Raw genomic sequence first — 26533 nt, 5'->3', positions numbered from 1 at the left:
GTTCTGCAGGCAATCTATACAGATAGGGCCTGAGGTTCAAGTCTGCACTCTTGCTGATATACACATTTCTTGGAAACGTGAACCCTTCACCATGCCATATGCAGGGGAACCTTGGTTTCTCTATCTCTATTCCAGAACTGCAGTACAGTTTATTCAGTTCAGTGTAAGTATCTAGAACAAGGTGAAGAAATGAAGGTTCATACTGTTCTTCAATCAAATGCTGAAGGTGTGCATACACAATGCCAGCTGGAGGACTGGTTCTCCATTTGAAATAATCAGCAAGGGTAGGTAAATTTTCACAATCAATAAGTGCCACTGCTGACCCAACACTGCCACTATACTCAATACTTCTGATTTCTGTTGGCTTACTCAACACACTTGCTTGACCATACCATTTTAGGACAGTGGGGTAACCATTTACAGGAGACTTTTTATGCAGGATGCATTTCAAGTTCTCTATATGACATGCAAGTAGTATTCCATTTATCTCTTGGAAAAGATAACCTCCATCATTTACAGTTTCCATAAATTGTCTTGCCTTTTGGCACAAAACATTTGCTACAACTTCACCATGGCTGAAAGAGTCCAATACTTTTGCTGTTTCCAGAAGATCTGAGGCCTGTATATCTTGTTTTAATCTAAGTCCAAGATCAATCAATGCTTGCCTTCTATTACTCTGAATTATGGCTACATCAATTGGAAATTTATCTTCATTGTAGAAGAGTATCTTCAAATTTTCATCCCAAGGATCATATAGTTCATCTGGTTTACATAGTTTCAATGCAGAATTTCTCATAAAGGAGATTGATTTTGCAGTACTCATGATCTCTGTGTATTTCTTATACAGACTGATATTGTCAACCAAGTAGGTCATAAATGTTATAACATCTTCTGGAGAATAACAACCTTCTTGTATAGCTTTCAGTGTCTTTTGCACTAAATCTTTCATGCTAACTCTTTCTAAACCAATCAGCGAAGCAAGGTTTTCTCCAGAACTTTCAGTTGCAATCAATCTACATGGAAACTTCACTGGAAACTCACCAACAGGACACTGGATTCCTATGTCATCAGCAGCAACTAACCCCATATTTGTTTTCCCATGTAATGAATCTCCCTCTTGGAATATTTGCAATTTCCGAACAAACTGTCGGCAATGCTCATTCCATTCAGAAATCTGTGACTTACCAAGATACTCCAAAAGTTCTTTTCTGCTTGATGCTGAGGCATTCCTGTTAAAATGTTCAATGCATTTGAGTTTCACAGATTTCTGAATACTAGTAAAAATATTCAACACTGAGGCCTGAGTAGGTTGTCCAATATAGGCCTGTACATGTTCAAAAGGAATGAATGCAGGTAGTGATGAAAGCACTATAATGGATAGATTTTTCAAAGCCTCACACACATCTTCTGTGAAGGATGACAATCCAAAACCTTTTTGCAAAAGAAGGTTGTCTTTCAACCGATAGAGTCTGACAAATTTCATGTCTTTCCAGCACTTCCCCTCTTCTGTATCTGGTACAAGTGGCAACTGTTCCACCAGATTCAATGGAATTTTGTTCTTGATCAGATATCCCCATACCTTTTCAATCCAAAGATGGTTAACCGGTAATTTTGAATCTGATGCATGTATCTCAACTGGATGTTTGTTCCCAAAGTGTATCTGAAATGCCTCTTGAAGGAGATTTAGGAATGATGTTTCTGGTTCAAGTTGATAAACCTGGAAAATTTCTGGAAAAAAATATCTGGCAAGTTAAAATCATTTCCTACTGCATATTAATACCTAACAGCTAATAAGAAGTTCAATTTGTAAGTAAGGAAACCTATGACATGGATTTTGGATGTGCTTGTCGATGAATAATCATGTGTTATCTAATAAGCTTCTATTACCGTCACACAGGTTTTTGACAACAGGATTTATGTGATGTGAATTGAACTGAGCATGAAGGTTGAGCTCCACTTTGTGCATAAACTGGATGAACTTTTACTCTTTTGTGAATACAGTGTGTGCAGGTGAAAAAAGTGCTACCATTATGACCAAAATCACAATCCCCTGGTCAAAATTTAATTTGATGATGCTCCATGTTATATTAGTAAAATCAATCAAGCATTGTTACAAAGAAGTAATTTATGTTTTTTTTTTTGGTAGCAATGGTTTTGGTCAAATGGAAAAGCAGAAGTGTGAATTGCAAATATCCAGTTTGACTGAAATTCATCAAACAAACAATGAGGAATCATTTAAAGTTAATGCCATTTTTGCCATTGGTAGCCATCAGTAATGATGCATCAGATTTGGGTGTACAAGCTTGAAAGGCATTCATATCAGCAATTCCTGTATGCTCTTTAGCTGCTGCCCAATAATCATACCTACTAGACTTAATTAAAATTTGCTTAGTATTCTTAAGAAGTCAAAATGTTTTTCTATCTACAGTTTTACTCCTAGGGGTACAACTTTGTGTCAGAACTTGTAGTCAGATTAAAAATGTGGGGGTCTCTGATGCTCAAATGTGGGAAATATAAAATACCATTATAAAAGAAGTCAACCTTAACAATATAGATATACAGGAGCTTCAAAGATGCATTCCTATCCAAGTTTGATTGAAATTCACAAAGGCATTATAAATTTGTTTACCAGATTTCTTTGCCATGCCATATCTAAAATATCTACCAAGAAATGATTTTGGTACCTACAGAACATTCTTATCAAGTAGCCATGACTGAACAGACTTAGCAGCATTCTGAAGAAGCTGAAAATATTTTTTTATTGAACCCATCAATATAGTAGCTAATAATGACATAAATTTGGTAGTAAATGTTTCAATAACAGTTCCAACCAAGTTTGATAAATGTTGATTCTGCCATTTTGGAGGAAAACTCAACCTGGATTTGCTAGCTATGGAAGCCAAACAATTTCTACGGGGCCTCTATATATAATGTAAGTAAATCATGTCCCAGTTATAAACAGTCCTCCAAAGGTTATCAAATATGCATCAGTCATTCTAGAGAATAAGCTAACAACTGGTTTGTCACCTGCTTTCAACAATAGCCACAATGTTGCTAGGGGAAATTATGCAATTCACATGCACACCATTGCAATTTTAGGCAGCCATTCTATACAGAATTTTCTTAGAGCATGTACTCAGAATAGTCTTATATAGATTTGATCAAAATGTGCAAACTCTAACCACATATCACTCACTACAAATCAAACCAATAGTTTCTAGATTTTAATGCCTCTGGTGAGTAGTAGTAGTTGTTGTTGTTGTTTTGGGATTGATTACCGTTTCTCTGTGCAGGATAAGCTATACATGGCAGCCAGTATAACTGGTGGAAAAAGAAACCAGGGAAAACCCCAGTAAGAACCATCAACCCATGGGAAGCAACTGGCAAGCTTTCTCATGTACCCACATTCGCAGAGCCTGAGACTCAAACCCAGGACATGGACTGGTGAGTAACACCTTTTAAGATTAATGCCTCCATGATCTTCATGCACATATTCTTTTAACAATTCTAACCAATATATAACACTCTTGTATCTAGGAACATGAAATTTGATGGGTACATTCATCTTGAACAGTGCTTCTAACATTCCAAGAAAAATACACGTCACAGTGACCTACTTTCATGCTAAGTGAGTGTTTATTTTAAAGTTTTGTATTTATCTTAATATCTCTAAAATAAAGACACTATACAAAATCAGAGATGTTACAATACCATGTTTGCCAATCAGCATGCTAATTTCTCTAAAATCATGGATCTTTATTTGTAAAAAAGTTTACCACTAATGTAACTTTTGTTTCATCTGCAAAGGTTAGGTGAAAACAAGAGATAAATTCACAAAAGAAGATCTTCATAAGAAACTGTAAAAAAAATTTAAAAGATGTCATAATAGGAATTTATACCATGTTTGAAAAACTAAATGGATGTGCGGTGCAAAGAAGTTACAATAATCCCAAGACTGAACTAATTCTTTACTCAGTAAAAAAAAGAATTTCTGGGAATCTTAGATAAGTCCATTTGTTCTGTCCTTTAATTCTTTTTAACTGCTGAGTATTGAAACTCTGATGTTGTTCAGAAACTCCATCATACCTTTATTTGATAACAAAAATATTTTCTTATATGGCTAAGTTAATATGTTTGCAGGATACCTGTACATGCAGTACAAAATATTTGTCATGGCCTTGACTTTGAGCCTGATGTCATGGATTAGAAAATCAATGCACTTATTAAAGACAATGTTAAGATATACACACATGCTAAGTTTGATTAAACTTTGGCAACCATAATAGGCATCAGACTGGCATCCTTTTCATCTGGGACTTGCTAGACAGTATAAGAAGTCTTCTCCTGAAAACCCCATGTCAGTATGACTCCATATAGTTATAACAAGATTTTCCAGATGGCTGTTGTGGTAGCCATATTGGATGTCAGATTGGCCCCATTGTCCTTTAAGCCCAAATTAAACATAAGAAATCTTTCAGTGAAAACCTTATGTTGATATAAGCATCTATGTAGGACGAGTAGCAATAACAAGATTTTCAAGATGACTACTGACTTACTGACTTTCTGATCAGCAGTATTTTCATTTAGGACCAACTATAAATTATACGAATTCGTATAGTGAAAACTCTATGTTCATATGACCATCCTTTCAGAAGAATTGATAATAACAAGATTTCCAAGATAACTACTGTGATGGCCATATTGAATGTTACAGCAGTGCCATTTACATTTAGAACCAACTAGATCAACTGTGTCAGTTTCCTTGAAATTCTCCAAGTAGTCTAGGAGGAATAGTGATAACAAACATGTGTTAATGGGTAGACAATGAATGAAAAACCATCCCACAGAGATATATCCTTCTGGTCTATGACAAGTAGAGCTATAAATGTAAATTTCTTTGCTGTAACATTTGTATGCATAACAAAATATTTATCAACTTAATACATAAACTTGACCTGCACCTTATTTTATCCCAAAAAGAAAGACACTAGATTCATGGGATAGCCAATCAGCATATTCTTTTATAACTAGATTCATCACTTCAAATTTTACATCTTCTATGTATGCATTTAGACAAAAACTTGAGTACTGGATGCAAAATTAATCAGTCTTTCAACCAGTGGCAGCAATTAAACTTTATACTTTTTGTACTGAGCATTAGGATATATCTACAAAATATTCACTTACCATGATTGACCATCTTCACAAAATGTTCTAAGAGTTGTTGTGCTGTTTTTCCCACAAGAAGAAACCGGTTTTCAAATCCAGGAAACAGATCAATCACATGTGGTTCATCCAAAAAGATTTTCTCATGGCAATCCTGCCTGCTTGTAAAAGGTGCAAAGTTGCCATCTTGTAGTGGAAGTAAGTGAAGTCCTTTCAGCTTATCGTAATCAGTATCTGCCATAAGGAATTCCAGTATTGAAACCTTTTCCTCAAAACTAAGCTCACAGTACTTGGGTCCAGTTGCGAGAATTTCAGAGAAATGTTTTGGGCTCAAGTCCAAGATTCCTGGTTTGTCTAGGAAATAACCTCCCACATGCTGAGGAACATCCACCCACTTCTGGCCATACATTTTAAGAGTTTTCTTTACATTTTCCTTGCACTCTATGGATAAAGTAGAATAATGGTTGAATGATGAAAACAAGGCATCTTTTGGAGTAATCCACTTTCCACCATCACTTTCTGTAAAGAGAATATGCATGTCCCACAAACTTTTAATTACTTTTTCAACCAAACTCCTCCATTTGTCATCAACCAGTGCCATATCTGGAAGTGCTGCATGCACTAGTTCAATCATGTTCTTTTTATTTCCATAGTTAGTGCAGTGGTTAACCATCTCCTGTATCAACAAGCAGTAGGCACTGGGCAGTATCTCTCCTACGAGGCACTGGTTCCATTGGATGGCATTATCTTTGTGAAGGTCTTGGGACTCCTGTTCTGCTGATGACCACTTTAAATGTCGTCTATTCCGACTCAGTGCAAATAGTCCATTAACATGCACTGGAAGTCCAGTCAAACTTTTTGTTTCCTGTGGTAGTGGCATGAAGCAGAAAATATGGCCACCCTTTTCAAAACCATCATTAGAACTTTCACACATTGCAACACCTACATATGGGCAATATGAGAGTGACATGTCACTTGCAAGCCTTTTTAGAGTGACTGACATTTCTCCACCTTTGTAGAAATCCACCACTGTCCAATTGACTTTAGTTGACTTTGGTTCTTTCTCTTCCTCAGCTTTTTTTATGCTTACACAAACATGCCTACAGCTGGTTAGGTCTCTCTTAGAAAAGTCCCCATTTAACTCTCTTACCTTTTGGATGAATTTAGTCTTTCTGTCCTGAGAAGATGGATCCATCTCTGCTTTGACTACAAGTAAAGGATTCACCATTCCATGATCAAATTGCGTCCCCGTGTCTGTACAAAACAACTCAACGCTTGCCAAACTTTTTAAAAATATGAGGATACTGTGAGCTTCTGTCTGGAAAGACTTGAACAGATCCAGGACCTTGTTAGTTGTATATGTTGTATTAGATAGGACAGTGGGTGTGTCACGCAGTGGAAACCAAAATAATGTTCCTTTGTAATACTTCTTTTTTAATACCCTTGAGGAGAATCCAAACACATTGTTCAGTGCCTCCAGACATTCTACTCGTGTAGTTTTTGTCATGTCACGCAGTTTCATTATGCTGCAAACTTGGTCTTCTGTTTCATGCGGGTTTAGTAACAGTAGCTGATCTCCACTTATAATGCATGGATAGTCTGTCAAAGGAAAACCAAATTACACATTCATGAAATGATTCACAGAGGGTGCACTGGTTCATGTTTCATGATTGATTTTTGAACACATATTATCCACCAAATAGTATCACTGATGGAGATGATGATATTAAGACTGTTAATAATAATAATAACAATAATAATAATAATAATAATAATAATGTGAACTTAGCACAGTCCCTAATCTTTAGAAGTTCACTCTGCAATATTAGATAACATATGAAAGCATAGAAAATGACAAGATTACAAAAACAAACACCATGAAATTACAAAACAAAAACAAGCTGACAATAAATAAGCAAAATATAAAGTCTTTAAGTTGGTGCTTGTCTAAAAAAACGTGAACTTTAAGAGCACTCTTGAATAAGATCACAGTGTCCTTGTCTCTAAGATCAATGGGCAATTCATTCAATATAGCTGGGCCTTGCTGCACCAAAGAACAGTCTGTAGGATGTTGCTTTAGCAATGGGAACAATAAGAATATGAATGTAAGAAGAGAAGCGTAAGTTTGTAAATGTGGTGTAGACATCGGTGAGGTTAGATAGGTACATGTATATTGGACTGGAGCCAGTCAATGAAATATAGATTTTGTGATTTATTGATTTGGGATTGAATGGGTAGCCAGTGAAGAATAAAGATGTAATCTGAAAAAACAATAATTGTACTACTGATTGACAGCTTAAATATTACTGTAAGTTACAGAGGACTAACTCTTTGGTCAGCCAGCTTGTACTATAAAGTGGGCTCGTAAACAGCTGCTGATGCTCAAAAACAATATATCCCAGTTGATCAACTCACCAAGCTCAAAAGACAGTCTATGAGAGGACTATGATTAATAGAGAGTCAAAAAAAGCCATATGTGGCTATTTTTGTGACCCATGAACCAAACCTTCACCAGCCTTTTACAGACAGTTTTCACATGCTGAATCATGTCCATGACCCTAAAGAAAACAGATTCACATACTGAATGGCCCCTGACCCTAATGAAAAGGGATTCACATACTGAATGGCCCCTGAACCTAATGAAAAGGGATTCGCATGCTGAAAGGCCCCTGACCCTAAAGAAAAGGGATTCACATACTGATTGACCCATGACCCTAAAGAAAACAGATTCACATACTGAATGGCCCCTGACCCTAATGAGAAGGAATTCACATACAGAATGGCCCCTGAACCTAATGAAAACGGATTCACATACTGAATGACCCCCGACCCTAATGAAAAGAGATTCACATACTGAAAATGGCCTCTGGCCCTAAAGAAAAGGGATTCACATACTAAATGGCCCCTGAACCTAGTGAAAAGGGATTCACATACTGAATGACCCCTGACCCTAAAGAAAAGGGATTCATATACTGAATGGCCCCTGACCCCAAATAAAAGGGATTTACATACTGAATGGCCCCTGACCCTAAAGAAAAGGGACTCACATACTGAATTGCCCCTGACCATAATGAAAAGGGATTCACATACTGAATGGCCCCTGACTCTAAAGAAAAGGGATTCACATACTGAATGGCCCCTGACCCTAAAGGAAAGAGATGTACCTTCATCTAAACATTGTCCCATGCATCCAACTAAAGTTTAATTTGCATATACTTAGAGCAGTCACTGTTGATACACTCAGTGAATGCTTAAGGCAGGAAGAAACCACTGTTTAAAACACAAGACTGTAGATCACAGAAGGCAGATGACCACTACACACAGGACATTTATTAATGAGAGTTGCTGGAGGAAAAATAAAATGGCCATTGTGAACAGGTGACCACTGTGTACAGAAGACTGTTAAGACACATTGGCATGTATATATATGAGTACTCTTATATGGTTTTAGATCAATAAATTTGACAGTAGTATGATGGAGCTGCACAATTCACCCAAAACCACCCAAAACCTGCCCCCAAACACCCAAATTGCCCAAAGCCTGCCCAAACCCACCACAAATATGATGTAAATCAAATGTAGTGTCAGCATCATGCACAAACTGAGTTTATTTTTCTGTGCTTTTCGGTTCAATTGATGGACAGATGGATATTTCATTGTCCGAACTTACAAGAAAGATACACACAATAACACTATAACTCTTAAAGCCCAAAATTATCAAATGAAATGAAAATCAACGAGCCAAGCAAGCAATAAGTATATATAAAAGCAGGACTTACGTAAAATAAAAATAAAAAATAATTCGATTTGTTCTATGGGTACATAGATCTATGCTTGACACATGATTCAAAACATGAATTTTAAGAAAATATCAATTAGAAGATGTAAAAACAATTCCTATAGCCCCTTTGAAGGGCTTCCATGAAAGTCGTAATAAAACACATATGATGGGTATTAAGGGCCTTTGATCTTCTACCTTTATTACCGATTTAAAAAATTACAGATCATGTAATTGATTCTAAATTGGAAATAAAACAAGTATCCATTAAAAGGTAATCAAAGAAGTCTTTTGAAGTATCCCTATTAAGGGGGTAAGGCACATGTCCTGACTCTATACTTGTAACAAATACATGGTTTATATTTTTTAAAGCCATGTGTGTTTAATGTGCAGCAGTGTTACAATGTCAAGCCTAACATTAAATATATTTGTTATATACGATTAAAAGTTCACCAACTATCGTGCAATGGATCTGCTGATGATGACAGTACTTATTGTTATGATGCCAGGGCCTACAGATAATGTTTATGTCGCTCTAGACATAACTGGTAATAACCATAAAGGAAAATATGAATTTCCCAATGATAATGGTGTATGGGACACACATGCAGGAACTACTGTTAACCAGACCTTGTGCTTGCATCGGAAAATAGCTAGACTGCATCTGGTTTATACAAAAAAACAATTTAATATGTATGAAACAAGCACAAAATATGAATATTTCATATATTCCAATTGAACCACAACCTGAAGAGGTACTTTCATTCTACAGATATTACACAAGGCTTACAGGTGATGAAAAATTATTTTAAAAAACGTGTAAAAGCTACATTTAAGGCACCCAGTCAAATTCATTTTATCTCAAAAAAGTGTTGTGGTAAAATGCTAAGGGGAAAGGTCTTTAAATAGTAACCAACCACATGGACACTGTAATCGTAATGAGCCCTATTAGAAAACAAATCCAAACATGCTAAGAGAAGCTGTAAATAGTATGGGGGAGAAAAAGGCATCGGATAGATATTTACAGATGATTAAAGAAAATAGCTTTACAAGAAAAGATCTATTGGGAAAAGAAGAAAGTCAAAACAATGTTTAACCAGGAAACAAAAATCTAGTAAATGATTTAATAGAAATTTAAGGTGAACTTCACACAAATGGCTATGTTCAGGAAATGATCTTCTGACAAAAAGAAAAAACCTGGCCATTATACTGTATACTACAGAACAAATTTTAGACTTGATAAAAAATTGTTCAGGACAGGATAAAAGCATTATTGGAATAGACCAAACTTTTAACTTGGGTAAGGTTTTTTGTAACTGCAATGTGATACAAAAATAAAAGCTTTGTGAACAGGAAAACTGATCAATTCCCTATTTTCTTAGGTCTGCTATGTCTTCATTGAGAGTCAGACAAAAACAAATTCTTTTCACATATTTACGAAAAAATCCCAGATGATAAGTTTATATTTGATATGGATGGTGAAAAAGCTCTGACAAATACTCTAAGATCCAAGTTTTGTAACAGAACACTTATATTGCACTATGCATATTAAAGACAGCATTCAAAACTCTTTGCATAAACATGTGACGATCTTGTAAAAATAAAAATGCTTCATATGTTTTTTAATGAAGACAGTGGCCTAATATTCAGTCCAGATCATGCTGAGTTTGCAAAATGAGAAGAAGATCTGGCAATATATTTAAAACATTCAACAATTTTGTCACAGGTCAAATACAAGGTCTGAATTCAGTGGGAAAAAGGCGCAATCAAGTAACAAATGATGAAGTACATTTACTTGTCAGTACATCCCAAGTCGGTAAAACTTCATTTGTGTTTTAAGCTGCCATTCAGGTAGCATTCATAAGCATAAATTTGTTCCTGCAAAAAGGAAACTTTCACTGCACAGTCATGTTGGAAATTGAAATAATTGATCAGATTCCATTGCTTTTATTTAAGTTTGGTACGGACTTCCTTTGAAGAAAGATTCTTTGTTTTTATTGAAGATTGTAGACTGCTTTCTTTGATGAAGGGTGCAGGCATTTTTGAAGTCACAGCTAAAAGGCTGCTTTGGAGAACCAAATAAATGCCCATTTCCTATTGTGGCAGCAACATCACATAATTGTATTGCATGATTGAGTCAGATTTTTTTGCCATTTGCTTAGTATTTTTTCATAACAATCGGTGCTTCAAAAGTAATCTGTTTTCTTTGAAATGTCAGCAAACTATTTTATCTGGACACATTTTAAATAAAAGGAATTGGCTGGTCAATTGTAGTTACTTTTTCTCTGTGCCTTAGAATAGACCAAAAAGTAAATCTTGTCTTGTTTTTATTTTTATGGTTGTGGAGTGATGCTGCCTTCCATGCATGCATCAGAATTTAGAAAAAAGGGTCAACTGAAGATAGAGAGGCAGGTGTTCTGGTCTGATGACTGGGATTACTACAGAAAATGTGAGTGTTCTGAAGGATTCAAAACAAGAGGAATTTTACTTACCATCCACATAATGGAAAAAAGTGGATATCACACAACATACAATACTCATGCTTAGATGTCAACATAAGCGGATTATGATATAACAATGCACTGTTAAGGTGGTTTGTCAATATGGAGAAAGAATTTGTTTATGTAACAATAGATAAATTTAAGTGCATTTTGCATCAAGTCTGCAGCTTCCTTTCATGGGGCCTATGAATTTCTCCACTCCAAACCAAAGGTTTTATATACAAGTTTAAACAGCCAAAAATGACACCCATAAAAAAATTGCAATTTGCGACAATGGCGAAGCCCTGTATTGATCCCTGAATAAACATTTTATGCATTATTTTTCATACTTTTAAGAAGAAATAAACAATTTTTTCATGTACAAGAAAAATAGGTATAAAATTTCAGGAGCCACACCATGATCATCTTGTATTAATCATAGGTGATCTCTTCCCCAAAATGATAATAAACTTTTTACATTTTGTTCTTCCTATTTTTAAGAAATAATATTATTATGTGTATGAGAAAAATACATGTATGTGAAATTTCGGGAGCCATGCCATGACCGTGTTATATCTGAATTTGTGTTATAACAGAAGGTGCTATAAGTTGGGTCACACTGTATATAAAAAATGATACATTAATCAGACTGCTAGTTATTTTACGGCCAGAGAACCAGTCTCCTGATGAGGAACAGATTATTAAATATACATGTACTGAGATGCACCCATTGACTTATACATGCATTTCATTTTCTTCCATTATACATTTCATAACGTCAATGTGAGTACTATACTTGACAAAAAAACATATATGTATGTATTTTTTTATTTTGATATCCTGTATGATATCTGGATGTATGTAGTACAGAGGATCTGCACATGTGCCTGCAGATGACAGTAATGGTGAGGAATCCAAGTCAACAATATATGATGACCGCACAATGGTGGAAGATTTCATAACTTTATTGGAGACTTGGATGTTGAGAGCGAATTCTTGGGCTTTGAACCAGATGATATTTATAGACTACTGTGATTTGCAGATTGAGCTTTGTTTATTTAATAAGATTATAAAACTAAGACATTATCAGATATTGTGAATCAGAGCATTCTAGACTCCTCTTTTTAGACCAATATGTGGCATTTAATTCATGGATTTATTAATAAATGGATTTAATATAATAAGCATCATAAATTTCTGGATTTTATTACACAAAGATGTATAAAATGTCAGTTGTCAATTTAGTTTAATATATTCCACTCAATAGTAAGATTGTAATTTTTCTAACGAGTTGTGTCTCAATCTATGCATTTTGGTTTATTTTTCCAAGACCGCTCCAGTGGCCCAGTGGTTAGATGTGTCTGCTTTGGATGCAGGAGGCCATGGGTTCGACCCCTGGCCAAGTCATGCCAAAGACTTATAAAAATGGTACTAATAGCTGCATCACTAGGCACTCAGCATTAAGAGGTTAGTGTTAAGACTGGTTGGCCTGATGTCAGGATAATGTGGCTGGGTGAGACATTCATGCTACATGTCTGCAGCATGATGCCCCAGTGCTAGACATCACTATAAACTGCCACAATACAGACATTGTAGCAATATGACTGAAAAATTGTTAAAGCTATGTAAAAAATCCAAATCACACACACACACACACACAGACACACACACAAACCTAATATTTTTCCAAAGTACAATTCTCACCCACTGATGACAAATTACCCCTTACAATTCTCACTCACTGATGACAAATTCCCTTGGCATCCGTCCGTCTACGAGAGACAATGGCATAGCTCCAAAGTACGCTTTTGCTTATCCTTCTTTTTAGCTCTCTTTTCAGCCTGCTTTATTCTTCTCTTTTCCTCTGCGTTTTGAACTCCCTGCCTGACAGCTAAATGCCAGCTGGAACGGTCGTTTGCACAGCTCTCCCAGTCGTTGACATTGATGTTTGCTGTCTTCATATCCTTCTTGCAAACATCTTTGTAGCGCAGATGTGGTCGTCCAGTTGGTCGTGCACCTTCTGCTAACTCCCCATATAACAGGTCCTTGGGAATGCGACCTGGATCCATTCTCTTGACATGGCCGAGCCAGCGAAGGCGCCTCTCGCTGAGTATGGAGAACATGCTGTTCATGTTGGCGCGTTCTAGAACCTCTGAGTTGGGTACTTTGTCCTGCCACTGGATGTGCAGAATGTGCCGCAGACATCTCAGGTGGAAGCTGTTGAGTTTTCTCTCGTGTCTTGCATAGGTGGTCCATGTTTCGCTGCTGTAGAGAAGTGAGCTGAGCACGCACGCTTGGTAGACACGCAGTTTGGTCTTATCTGTGAGGTTGGGGTTGTTCCAGACCCTCTGGTTAAGTCTGGCCATCACTGCTGCTGCCTTGGTAATCCTGCCGCCCACCTCAGAATCAATGGAGAGTGAGCTGGAGATGTTAGACCCGAGGTATGTGAAGTTCTCGACAACTTCCAAATTGTACCCATCGATGGAGACAGAGGGAGGAGAGTCTATGTCCTGTGCCATGACATTTGTTTTCTTCAAACTGATGGTCAGTCCAAATTCCTTACATGCATGGGAGAGGCAGCATACCAGCTGCTGAAGTCCTTCTTCCGTGTGTGATGTCAAGGCTGTATCGTCGGCAAAGAGCAATTCACGGATGAGTACCTCTGTGACTTTAGTCTTAGCACGGAGATGGGCGATGTTGAACAGCTTGCCGTCAGCCCTGGTATGGATGTACACTCCCTCGCTGCAGTCCTTGAATGCGTACTGGAGAATCATGGAGAAGAAGATGGCAAAGAGCGTTGGTGCAAGGACACAGCCTTGTTTGACTCCGCTAATGACTGGGAATGCTTCAGATGTTGCGCCATTGAAGCACACTGTGCTGTGCATGTTCTCGTGGAACGACATAATGACAACAAGCAGACGTGGGGGGCAGCCGATCTTCTGCAGGAGTCTGAAGAGTCCACTCCGACTAACCATGTCAAACGCCTTCATCAGGTCTATGAAGGCAATGTAGAGGGGCATCCGCTGCTCGCGACACTTCTCCTGCAGCTGACATAGTGAGAAGATCATGTCTACAGTTGACCTGCCGGCTCGAAATCCACACTGGGATTCTGGGTAGACGCGGGAGGCTAGGATCTGCAAGCGTGCCAAGGCAACACGGGTGAAGGCCTTTCCGACAATGCTGAGGAGGGAGATGCCCCGATAGTTGTTGCAGTCGCTACGGTCTCCTTTGTTTTTGTACAAAGTGACGATGTTGGCGTCACGCATGTCCTGTGGGATGTATCCCTGTTCCCAGCAAAGGCAGAGGAGTGTGTGCAAGGGCTGGAGCAGTGCTGGTTTTCCGCTCTTGAGGACTTCAGGCGGAATGCCGTCGCTTCCAGGAGCCTTCCCACAGGCAAGGCAATCGATGGCTTTTCCAAGCTCTTCCAGGGTGGGCTGTGTGTCTAGCTCCTCCATGACAGGCAGGTCTGGAATGGCGTCCAGGGCAGTTCCAGTGACACTGTTTTGGGTTGCATATAGCTCGAGATAGTGCTCAACCCATCGCTGCAGTTGTTTCCCCTGGTCTGTGATGACTTCGCCCGTCTTGGACTTGAGGGGGGCGGTCTTGTAGCTGGGGGGCCTGTCGCCTTTTTGATACCCTCATACATTCCTCTTGTATCCCCGGTGTCAGCAGCTGTCTGTATACTGTTGCAAAGGTTCAGCCAGTAGGTGTTGGCACAGCGGCGGGCGGTCTTCTGGGCGTTATTCCTTGCAATCCTGAGGGCTTGTAGTGTTCTGGGGCTAGGTGCAGCCTTGTATGCAGGAGGGCTTTCCTCTTTGCCTCAGTCACGGGCTCCATCTCCTCCCAGTTTGCCTCATACCAGTCGACATTCTTTCGCTCCCTCTTCCCGTAAGCTGTGATGGCTGAATTGTACACAGAGTCATGGATATGGGACCACTTGGAATCAATGGTGTCATCAGGTGTCACTTTGGTGAGGGCTTCCTTCAGTTTGCTGATGAACTGCTGTGTTTTCTCTGGGTTGCTTGCACAGCAGGTGTTGATACGTGGGTGACCCTTCTTCTTGGTGTGGTGCAGCTTCTTGGGTAATATTCACACCTTGCTGGCCACGAGGGAATGGTCCGTGTCACAATCGGCACTGTGGTAGCTGCGAGTAAGGAGGGCACTGGCCAGTTCTGCACGCCTGGTGATGACGAGGTCTAGCTGGTGCCAGTGGCGTGAACGTGGGTGTCTCCACGACACTTGGTGGATCTCCTTGCATTTGAAGAAAGTGTTTGTCACACAGGCTGTGGGAGCAGCACATCTCCAGCAGTCGCTGACCATTCTCGTTGATCTTTCCCCTTCCGTAAAAGCCGAGACAGGTGGACCAGGCCTCATGGTCAGCTCCCACTCTAGCATTGAAGTCTCCTAGTAAGTAAAGGCTTTCATTGTTGGGGATACTGGATATTGCCTGATCCAGAGCCTCATAAAACTTGTCTTTCTCCTCGTTGGTGGAGTAGAGGGTTGGGGCGTACACACTGAAGATGTTGACCGGGCCTAAGGATGTTGACAGCCGGAGGGCAAGGATTCTCTCAGTACCTGATGATGGAGGTTCAATGAAGGCGATTAGCGTGTTCTTGACGGCAAAGCCTACACCATGCTGCCTAGGTTCATCCAAGGGCTTCCCCTGCCAAAAGAATGTGTAATTGGCTTCCCTGATGGTGCCGCTGTCAGCCAGTCGGGTCTCCTGGAGGCAGGCAATGTCGATGTTCAGTCGGGAGAGTTCTCTGTCAATGACGGCAGTCTTCCGTGCATCGTCGATATGCTGTAGGTCAGTGGTCAATCCAGGACACATGGTCCTGATGTTCCAGGTTGCAAAACGAAGAGTTGGAGTCTTTTTATTTCTTCTTTTAGTCTTTCCTGGTGCAGAGTTTTGTGGCCCACTTGTCGAGATGGTTCTCTAAGCTCCACGCACCCAGTGAAGCAGGCAGGCCATGGCGGGCAGCACCTTACTGACTGGGGGCTGCCCAGCTTGAGGCAGGCGGTAGCTGTCCAGTGAGACCTGATGATCTCTCCCACCGTCAGAAGTAACCCCTGGCACCAGGCTCTACGCCAATCGAGCTTTGACTTAGAACCGGTAAACTGCTACTTCTCGTGTTGTGCCGACGCCGTACGACGATGCTGGAGTGTCCTCTCCAGTGGAGCTATGAAGCCTGGGCAGGGTGGTATGGAGAATCAGCTGTTGCCCATGCAGCAGATCCCCCCTCTCCACACAGCTGGTGTGCCCAAGGGAACGACGAATGCCGATACAGCTTGGCACCAACGGCGTCGCAGGAGTTGCCGGAATGACGTTGAAGTCAATGTCATACCGCCTTAGGGACTCCATCTCCGGATTTTCTGTTGGGGTTTACTCCCTTAGCCTTTCCCATGAGTGAGTATAGCCACAAGGCAGCAGAGGTTTGGAATCGGAGTTTTCCTTCTCCTAGATGAGCTACCATCCAAGGTTTATGAGTCCCATCTACCCGAAGCAACTGGTTTTAAGGCGCCAGTGGGCCGCCTTCACCCCTTCTCCTGTTAGTAGAAAACATGGTCTGCCGGGCTTCAAATCTAAGCCACTCGTGAAGGCCAGGAGCTGGATTTTAGTTGACAGAGGCAGTAAGAGACGCAGGCCATATGGGGCATTTTGGAGGATTGGGGCGCTTGTCTCCCACTCCCACCCCGGGCAATGTCAACCTTAGACCTTAGACGACAAATTACCCCATTCAATACTCACCCACTAATTACAAATTACCCCTTACAATTCTCACCCACTGACAAGAAATTACCCCTTACAATTCTCACTCACTGATGACAAATTACCCCTTATAATTCTCACCCATTTATGACAAATTACCTCTTACAATTCTGACTCACTGATGACAAGTTACCCCTTATGATTCTCACCCACTGATGACAAAATACCCCTTACAGACAGCTTGGACTTGCAAATTACTTAAAGGAGGGTCAAAGAGAAATTAGTTTTTTGTAGCCCTTAAGAAAGAAAAAAAAGGAGGGGGCATTAACTTATAGCTGATTCATCCTATGTTATATCACATTTAGATGGTGCACAATGACAATGCAAAAAAAACCCCAGTCTTATTGCTTCATTAAAATGCTATTTAAAAAAACAATCACAAATATGAATACATTTTTACTTAGCATCCATAATGAATGTTGATGTACCTAAAACTTTCAGGTCAAGCTTTGTGCAATGTTAACAGTAAAGATTCTTATCTGCAAAGTAGTGTAAAAGTTAGATTCTAACCCACCTATCATGGACCTGTGACATGAATTTTAGGGAAAAGTGACTTCTTTTAGATAGAGTGTGGAGAAGTGAAAGCTGAACAGTCAGGGAGATGTATGTAATATGTACACTGTATCATTGTTATACCATGAGATGTATACATTTTTCATTAAAAGGAAATGAGGTTTGTTGAGTTTCCTTTCAATGAAAAATTTATATGAAATTTATATTACTTACAAATACACATACTAGCATTTCTGAATCTGAGTTTAGATTAACTAAGGGCAGCTCTGTATTGATGGAGTGAACTCTTCACATTCCTGCCCATCATGTCTGCTACAAAATATAGTTCTGTGTCTTTTGTGGCTATTCACAATCCTCTTTGCAAATTAATAAGTTGCTTCTTTTCTTTTTTGAGCTTCTATTTTCATTGATATTCATTAAATAAATATAAGGTACACTAATGATTTAAACATGAAAGCTGGTTTAGATGAAAGAAGAAGAGCACTACAAACAGGCCATCATGGTTAATTTATGGAACACTGAACGTGCAGTTGAGCATATTGAAACAAGTGGGAATAAAAACTAAACAAAATGATGAACCAATAAGTAGTAATTCAAACCTTTAAATTCATTTACAATTGATTAAAGTCATTATTATGTTGTAATTAACTCAATTGTTTATTATATTCCATGATCTCTCTCTCTCTCTCCTATCTGTTGGTTGGTTGTTTGTAAATTTTACCATCATTCTTAATTCCAAAGACATAATCACATAGGACACAAGGAAACATCTGCCACACCTTTTCATGGATTTTCACCCATATCTCACTATCATGGTCCACACAGAGAAAGAGAGAAGATTCAGGTTGAGGAATTGTGTCATAAAGTCATATTTAATTCTGTTGGTCAATTTGTCTGCTGCCTGACCAAACAGCACAGTGAGTGAAATACAGGAGTAGAGTGGCTTTCAAACATTTTAATATTTAAAAATAATCTGTTTTTAGATTATTATAGGTTTTTAAACTATTTGCATGCCTCCTAAACAAATTTACTGTGCAGTCTCAACAGGATATTGCAACTTTGTATCCTTGGTATTGTGAACAGAGTAGATAAATCCCATGGAAAGTGTACACACCATTACAATGACCTAGGTTCATGTAGGTTACTTGGTGTAAGTACAGTTTCAAATGTTAGTTTACACCCAAATTATCCTTCACTCTCACTCCACAGATGTGAACAAATTCTGCCCCTTATGCATGAGAGAGAGAGACATAAAAGGGACAACAGAAAGGATTAAGATGGAATTGTGTATCATCTTTATTCATGTAGAAATTTATTAATATTTATCTTGCTATTTTCTTATGTCATAATGTGATTAATCTGTGAAAATTCATCATTGATCAGAAGTGATTGCCTACTGTGGAAATTATATTTATATGCATATTCATGCAACATGTGATAAATGAACAGTATCGGTATTTCAAATTGCTTTATATGAACACATTAAAAGACTTGTTATTTTTAATGCATTTAATGTGTGTGCATGTGTGTATTTTTGTGATTTTTGTTCTCTTAGCTGAATTATGTCCCCTATTTCTTAATACGCATATTCACATTTAAGATTGGTTTTAAGCAAGGCCTTTTTTCAAGGAAAATTTTTGTAAACACATTTTGTATGTGTATAAAATTATCATGTTCAAATGCAGTGTTCTAGTTCTAGTGCAGTGTATTTGGCTATTTCAGCTTTAAAAGAACACAGTAGAAACTGTATATTGTAATTAATTTTAACTGAGTAACTAGATTACAGTATTGTAAGTGCAAGTAGGTCAACATGCTTAACTAACTACCACTTAATACTTTTTATCACTTTCTGAAAGGTCACTACATAATGGCAGTTGAAAAGAATTCTTAACTTAAACAACCCCTGTGCCATATACATGAAAGCAATGTACAAGTGTCTTCATACCATACTGTTCATCCTAATTTCATTGTTACCAATAAAACATTACCATAACTATTCATAGACAGCAGAGTAAGGCATTAAAAGCTGATATATGAATGAACTAGACCTTGACATGACATTTGTCTATTTTTAAAATAGGTATTTTCTTAACAACAGCCACTCACCTTGCCTTGTTACAATACTTGACTGATATTATTGCAAATCTATGGTTTTATTATTTGCCTACTTACTTGTAGTAATGTCATGCCTAAATTGATTAAATAATATTTATGTGAGCTGGGCATTGTACAAAAGAGAGGCTAACACAACACCCTCAGGTCGTGGGGTTTATTTTCCATCAAGGATACGAGATAAAAGAAAAACCACAACAAAAAAACAGACACAAAGACCCTAAATATTTAGATGCTACAATTCTCGTTAATTGTATTCGCCACCATGGACGTAGACAAAATGAATAAGATGTCGTTTATCCAGAGACGATACAATGAGTGCCTAGGACTTTTATTGGGTGCCTGGTGCTCAACATTATCATCCCCTACATGTGCTTCGTGCATTGATCGATCATTCACTCATGCAATCACTCATGAGAAACATGCACCTGGGTCACATTTACTTCACTGCTTTTTTCATATTTTCACAAAAATGAGTTCTTTCAGAAAACAACCTTGGCCTTACAGTGCTTAAATTTGTTTTGTTTAAATAAAATTTCACCTAATTCTATTCTTAAAACACAAATTGCTATTTACAAACTGATTACCAAATTCTGAAACAGAACTTGGTATGTTTTCATAACTAACTTCAGAAAGGCTTACTAGTGAATCAGCTATTAAAACACATGCCTGTGAATGTGCAAGAGTTTGTTTGCCAGCACAGTATCAACACTGCATGCAATACATTTAACCGAACAACACTGTCAGAACTACCTGGCTAGGGAGTATCTCAAAAGTAAAAAACAATCAATGTTGAGGTCTTGTTAGCTTTCCTACCAAATGTAGGCAAAGTTTACATTTTTTTGGCAACTTAGTTCCCCATTATGGCTGATAGCATGACCCCTGATGAACTTATTAAAACAAACAAGTGACTACTTGAATAAAAGAAAAGACTTCAAATCAAAGCACTCCATATTTCATTTCACAATTTGTGGGAAAAGAAGATTTTGAGCAAATTAAGAAATCCTACAAGCTATATTTAAATCTTTGCAAATACATACCTGTTAAATGATATACAGACTTGAATCCAAGACCAAACCTGCCAACTTTGATAGGGTCTTTTTCTTTCACACTGCTGTTCAACATGCGTATTCCTTCCCAGTCCTTCGCAGTGAATTCAGCATCATTGTACACACAAAGCCCTGGTCCCTAAAGTTGGATTAAAAAATTTAGACTTGATTTAAAAAACAACAACAAAACAATAATAATAATAATAAAAATAATATTTTAGTAACAGAAGCTATATTGGATGGCTGACTCAGGTATCATCTGTACAAAGTTTTAAAGTCATTATGCAGATAGTATTTGGGTTAAAAATGATCAAAGTCTGTAAAGGAGTTTTTAGAAGTTATTTGCAATCCTATTATTTTAAGCAATGGTGGCCATATCTGAAGAAAAGATTGGCATCATCAGAACAATCCAAAAGGCCCTTATGACAATATGCTCTCTGCTATGAATTGCTGAATTAATTCAGTGTTGTTTTTTTTAAAAAGTTCAGGTTCAGTGGTCTAGTAGATAGAGCATCGACCTCATATGCAAGAGGTCCCAGGTTCAAATTCCAGCCAAGGCATCCTAAGATTTTGTAAACAAATTGCAACAAGAGCTACCCTGCTTGATGCTTAGCATTAGAAATTTGCTTGAACTGGACAGGCAGTGGACAAAACAAAACTTTCAAGGGAAGATGATTAAATGACAGTAGATAGTTTTTATACCAAATAGGTCATAAATTGGGTTACCAATGACCATGCCATCTGCTGGATATCAGGACAGAGGTGATAAGTACACTACCGGTGAAACTGCCATCAAAGTATGGGCAATAAATAACATGATGTGGAATGTCAGGACATTATGCCCAACAGGGAAACTTGAAGAGTTAACTCATGAGATGGGAAGGTACGAATGGCACATCCTTAGACTCAGTGAGATGCGCTGATGACTTTCAAAGAAAGATCAACAGATGAAGGACGCAGAATTTACTTCAGTGGACACGAGGACAATCAATAGCATGAAGTCAAATTTATAGTACACAAGGCCATTGTGAGTTCAGTCATGTGTTGCTGTCCAGTGTCTAACAGGATGATTACCATCCTCCTGAGGGCATCTCCCTTTAACATCACCATCATAGAGTTTTATGCCCCAACATCTAACCATGATGACAAGGAAGTGGATGTATTCTATCAGTACTACCAGCTTCAAACTCTCATAGACCAGACACCCAAGAAGAATATCCTAGTTATTCAAGGACACTGGAATGCTAAGATAGGAGAAGACAGACAGGCAGACTGGGAGAAGTCTGTGGTCCATACTGTAATGAACAGATGAATGAGAGAGGACTCAGAAGCTCATGGAATTTGCAACCTATAAGAACATAGTAGCAAAGAACACCCTTGGCCCTATAAACCATCTAGAAGATGGACTTGACATATCCAGATGGAAAACATCATAACCAGATTGACTATATCTTGGTGAGTAAGCACTTCTGGTCTAGTGTCAACATTGTCAGAATATGTAGCTTCCCAGGAGCTGACACGGGAAGCAGCCATGACTTGCTAATGATGACTATCAAACTCATCTGAGGAAGTGCAAAAAACAAAGACTGGTTAGAATCAGGTTTGAACTTAAAAAACCTAAAGATCCATCCATGGTACAAACACCTGGGACTTTGATTGGTGGCAAATTTGCACCACTCACAATTCTGAGTGCCGAAGAGAAAAACCTTGACTTCTTGATCACCACCTTCAACATGACAGTAATATGTACAGTCAACAAGATCCTTGGTAAGCATCACAGAATAAAGAAGCCCTGGGTCACAGCACTTATCGTCAACCTCTGTGAAGTGAGGAGAAAACTGAGAAAGTGAGGAGACCTTAAAGGAACAGAACAATAAATACAGGGAGATTAACAATAGGGTTAAGAACTGAGCTTAAAAAGAATGAAGGAAAACTGGTTAGAAGACCAATGTAAGGAAACTGAGAAAAACTTGAACCAAAATAACAGATACAAAGGCATAACTGGTGAAAGACCTGATAACAGAGAAACAGGGGAGATCAATCATGAACCAAGACAAAGCTGGTAAGAGGCTCACAGAAGACCAAGAGTCCTTAACAGATGGACGGGATGCTGTTCAGAGCTTTACAACCAGGAGACTTCTGGAGACCAAACGGAGGCTGCAGTAAAGGCACTAAAGAAAGGGAAGTCAGCTGGGTTAGACAATATACCAGCAGAACTTGTTTTCAAGCAAGAGGAATATGTGATAGATATCCTCACAACAATCTGCAACAATATCTCTCAAACAGAAGAACCCCATGGACTTGGTCTCTGATCATCATTCTTCCATATAAAGGAATCTGCAGCTGTGCCACAACTACTGAACAATCAGCCTCATTAGCCATCCAAGCAAGGCTATGCTTAAGGTTATTCTCAACAAACCCCAAGCAAAGCACATAATTGATGAAGAAGAGGGTGGTTTCAGTGCAGGACATAGCACTATAGAACAGATGTTCAACCTTAGAATCCTCTATGAAAAGTACCATCAGCATCAGCAGGACCTCTATTGAATTCAAAAAGGCTTTTGACAAGGTATGGCATGCAGGCTTGTGGGCCACCATGTGCATATACAACATAAATACAAAACTAATTAGAACCATAGAAAACCTGTATGACAAGGTGACTAGCACAGTTCTCATCAATGGCAATATAGAAGATTGCTTCCGAACCACAGTCAATGTCAGACAGGGGTGCCTCCACTCACCCACTCTCCACAACATTTATCTGGAAAGAATCATGTCTGATGCCTTAGAAGACTATGAATCATCCAGTGTCATTGCTGGAGGCAGAACTATCACCAACCTGTGCTTTGTTGATGATATCAATGGCTTAACAGAAGATCAACACAAACTGGAAACCTTAGTGAAACATCTAAATCAAGCATCACTAAGGTATGGGATGGAGATCAGCAGTGAAAAGACCAAGCTAATGACAAACACCCTGAGTGGCATCTGAAAAGAAATAAGAGTGAATGGACAGAACCTGGGCACACCGTGACAAGCTTCAACTACCTATGTGCTATCAGTCCTGATGAAGATTCAAAAACTGAGGTTCAGTCCAGGATTGTGCAGACAACTACTGCACTGGCTAGGCTGAAGTCCATTTGGAAGGACAGTGACATCATGCCTGGGTTCAAGATTGAGCTTATGCACTCCCTTGTAATGTCCATATTACTGTATGCATGTGAGAGATGGACCCTGACAACAAAACCAGGATCCTGAACATCTCATACTTAGACCACTTACACTGGTCAACAGTGAAATCATTACTGACTTGAAAAGGCCCTAATCTGTAGTATTTTGGTGTGCCGAACACGAATATAACCGTGAAAAATTTGTATTGGCTCTCGTTTTGAAGATATTCATATACCTCATTTTCTATGTTTCACTGTGTAAATTTCTCCAGTAGGACTGCAGCAACATCCGGAATAATGATGTAACATTGCATAATACCATCATGCTCACATCATCCACAGTTGATTGCATCATTTTCTGATGCAATGCAATACTAATGCCATGCGGCTGCTGAAGTAAGTTGACGTCAGCAGTGTACTATACATGTGTCGGCCTATTATACTAATGCCAGGAGGCTGCTGAAGCTGACGTAAGCAGTGTACTATATAAAGCCCAATCAGATAGGTTCAGCATTTAAAATATTTTAGACGTTGTGCGAGACAGTTCAAGCTACTGTTACATAAAACTTATTATTTTATCCATTTACGTACAATAAAGAACAGTAATGCCTCGAAAGTGTGTTAATACCGCGGACAATTTTTGCTATATTTGTGGGGAAGTGACATTTGCCAACCAGAAGAAAAGTATCAATTCTCAAGTGAAGAAGGCATATCATCTTTACTTCGGATGCAAGGTTGGTGACCAAGACAAGCCTTGGGCTCCGCATATATGCTGTGCTACATGTACAACACAGCTTTCACAGTGGTTGAATTGCAAAAGGTCATCAATGCCGTTTGCAGTCCCAATGGTGTGGAGAGAGCCAAGCAACCACCTAAATGACTGTTACTTCTGCTTGGTTCCTCCTCTTTCCGGCGGAATAACGAAGCGAAAGAAGTCGAGAATAGTCTACCCATACATTCCGTCTGCATTGAGACCAGTTCCACATGGTGAGGGACTTCCTATTCCAGAACCTCCAGCAGAATATTCTCTTGATTCATCTGACGAAGACAAAGGTGAGTCGACCTGTTCTTCTCCTGGTCCATCAGCATGCAGTGATCCAGATTTTCACTGTGGTGCATCATCAACCCCACACAGAATAACACAGGAAGAACTAAATGACCTGATTCGTGATTTGGACTTATCAAAGAACAAGGCAGAATTGCTAGGATCAAGACTCCAACAATGGAATCTTCTAGAAGAAGATGTCACAATTACTGCATATCGAAAGCGCCACCAGCAATTGGAGCCTTTCTTCAGAAAGGAAAGTAATCTGATATTCTGTTCCGATATTGAGGGCCTCATGAATGCTTTAAAAATCACTCATGACCCACAAGAATGGAGACTATTTGTGGACTCTTCGAAACTGAGTCTCAAGGCTGTGCTTTTGCACAATGGAAACATTCTTCCATCTATTCCAGTAGCGTATGCTGTCCACATGAAAGAGACATACGATAACTTAAGGCAGCTACTGAATTCCATTGAGTATAACAAGTACAGCTGGCACCTCTGTGGTGATTTGAAGGTAGTTGCCCTTTTAATGGGACTGCAGCAAGGATATACAAAATACATGTGTTTCTTATGCGAGTGGGATAGCCGAGCAAGGGAAATGCACTACATGAGGAAGGAATGGACTCACAGGCAGAATGTAGCCATTGGAGAGAAGAATATCCAACACCCAGCTCTGGTTGAGGCTCAGAAAATCTTGCTACCACCCCTTCACATCAAACTAGGTTTGATGAAGAACTTCGTGAAAGCCATTGACCGGACTTTGCCAGCATTCCGATACCTGCATGAAAAATTCCCTCGACTCAGCGAAGCAAAGATTAAAGAGGGAGTTTTTGTGGGTCCTCAGATTCGAGAGCTTTTCAAAGATGACCGGTTCAACAACTTGCTGGAAGGTGACGCGAAACAAGCATGGAATGCTTTTCGCCTAGTTTCTACAAACTTCCTCGGAAATGTTAGGGCAGAAAACTATAAGGAACTAGTAGAAGACATGTTGATGAAGTATAAGAAACTTGGCTGCAATATGTCTCTAAAGATTCACTTCCTTCATTCCCATTTGGATTTCTTTCCTAGCAACTGTGGTATTGTTAGTGATGAACACGGCGAACGTTTTCATCAAGATATCGCAACAATGGAACAAAGATACCAGGGAAAATGGTCCACTACAATGCTGGCTGACTACTGCTGGACACTCCTCAGAGATGCTCCCGAACAGCTGTACAAGAGACAGGCGAAGAAATCTAAGATGTAGTCAATGACTTGATTTTTTATAGGTAGGCTATTACAGTTGACCTTTTACTATTGGAATGCATTTCGTTATGTAAACATTAATTTCTTGCAGATTACAAAAAAACTAGAGCCAATTTTGCAATTTGACTGTCATATTCGTGTTCAGCACATAAAAATTGATAAGAATTGACTAATTTTATTTCAGTAACATGACTTTTGTAAA

At 38.9% G+C, this 26533-nt stretch overlaps 1 protein-coding gene across 1 annotated transcript in view; it reads right to left on the bottom strand.

The window, feature by feature from the left end:
- Positions 1 to 26533, bottom strand: part of LOC149786366 (sacsin-like) — a 76278-nt gene that overhangs the window by 21433 nt on the left and 28312 nt on the right. Inside the window, exons 6-8 of the mRNA XM_089975928.1 lie at positions 20860 to 21007; positions 5188 to 6765; positions 91 to 1728 (exon numbers count right to left, since the gene is read on the bottom strand). Of these exons, the coding sequence (XP_089832054.1) occupies positions 91 to 1728; positions 5188 to 6765; positions 20860 to 21007 (3364 nt within the window). The remainder of the gene's footprint in view (positions 1 to 90; positions 1729 to 5187; positions 6766 to 20859; positions 21008 to 26533) is intronic.

The sequence above is a fragment of the Sinohyriopsis cumingii genome, chromosome 12 (assembly GCF_028554795.1).
Source record: "Sinohyriopsis cumingii isolate HCF-2022 chromosome 12, ASM2855479v2, whole genome shotgun sequence".
In the NCBI taxonomy this organism is placed as follows: domain Eukaryota; kingdom Metazoa; phylum Mollusca; class Bivalvia; order Unionida; family Unionidae; genus Sinohyriopsis; species Sinohyriopsis cumingii.
The sequence above is the reverse complement of the archived record's forward strand: the minus strand, read 5'-3'. Positions and strand labels throughout refer to the sequence as shown.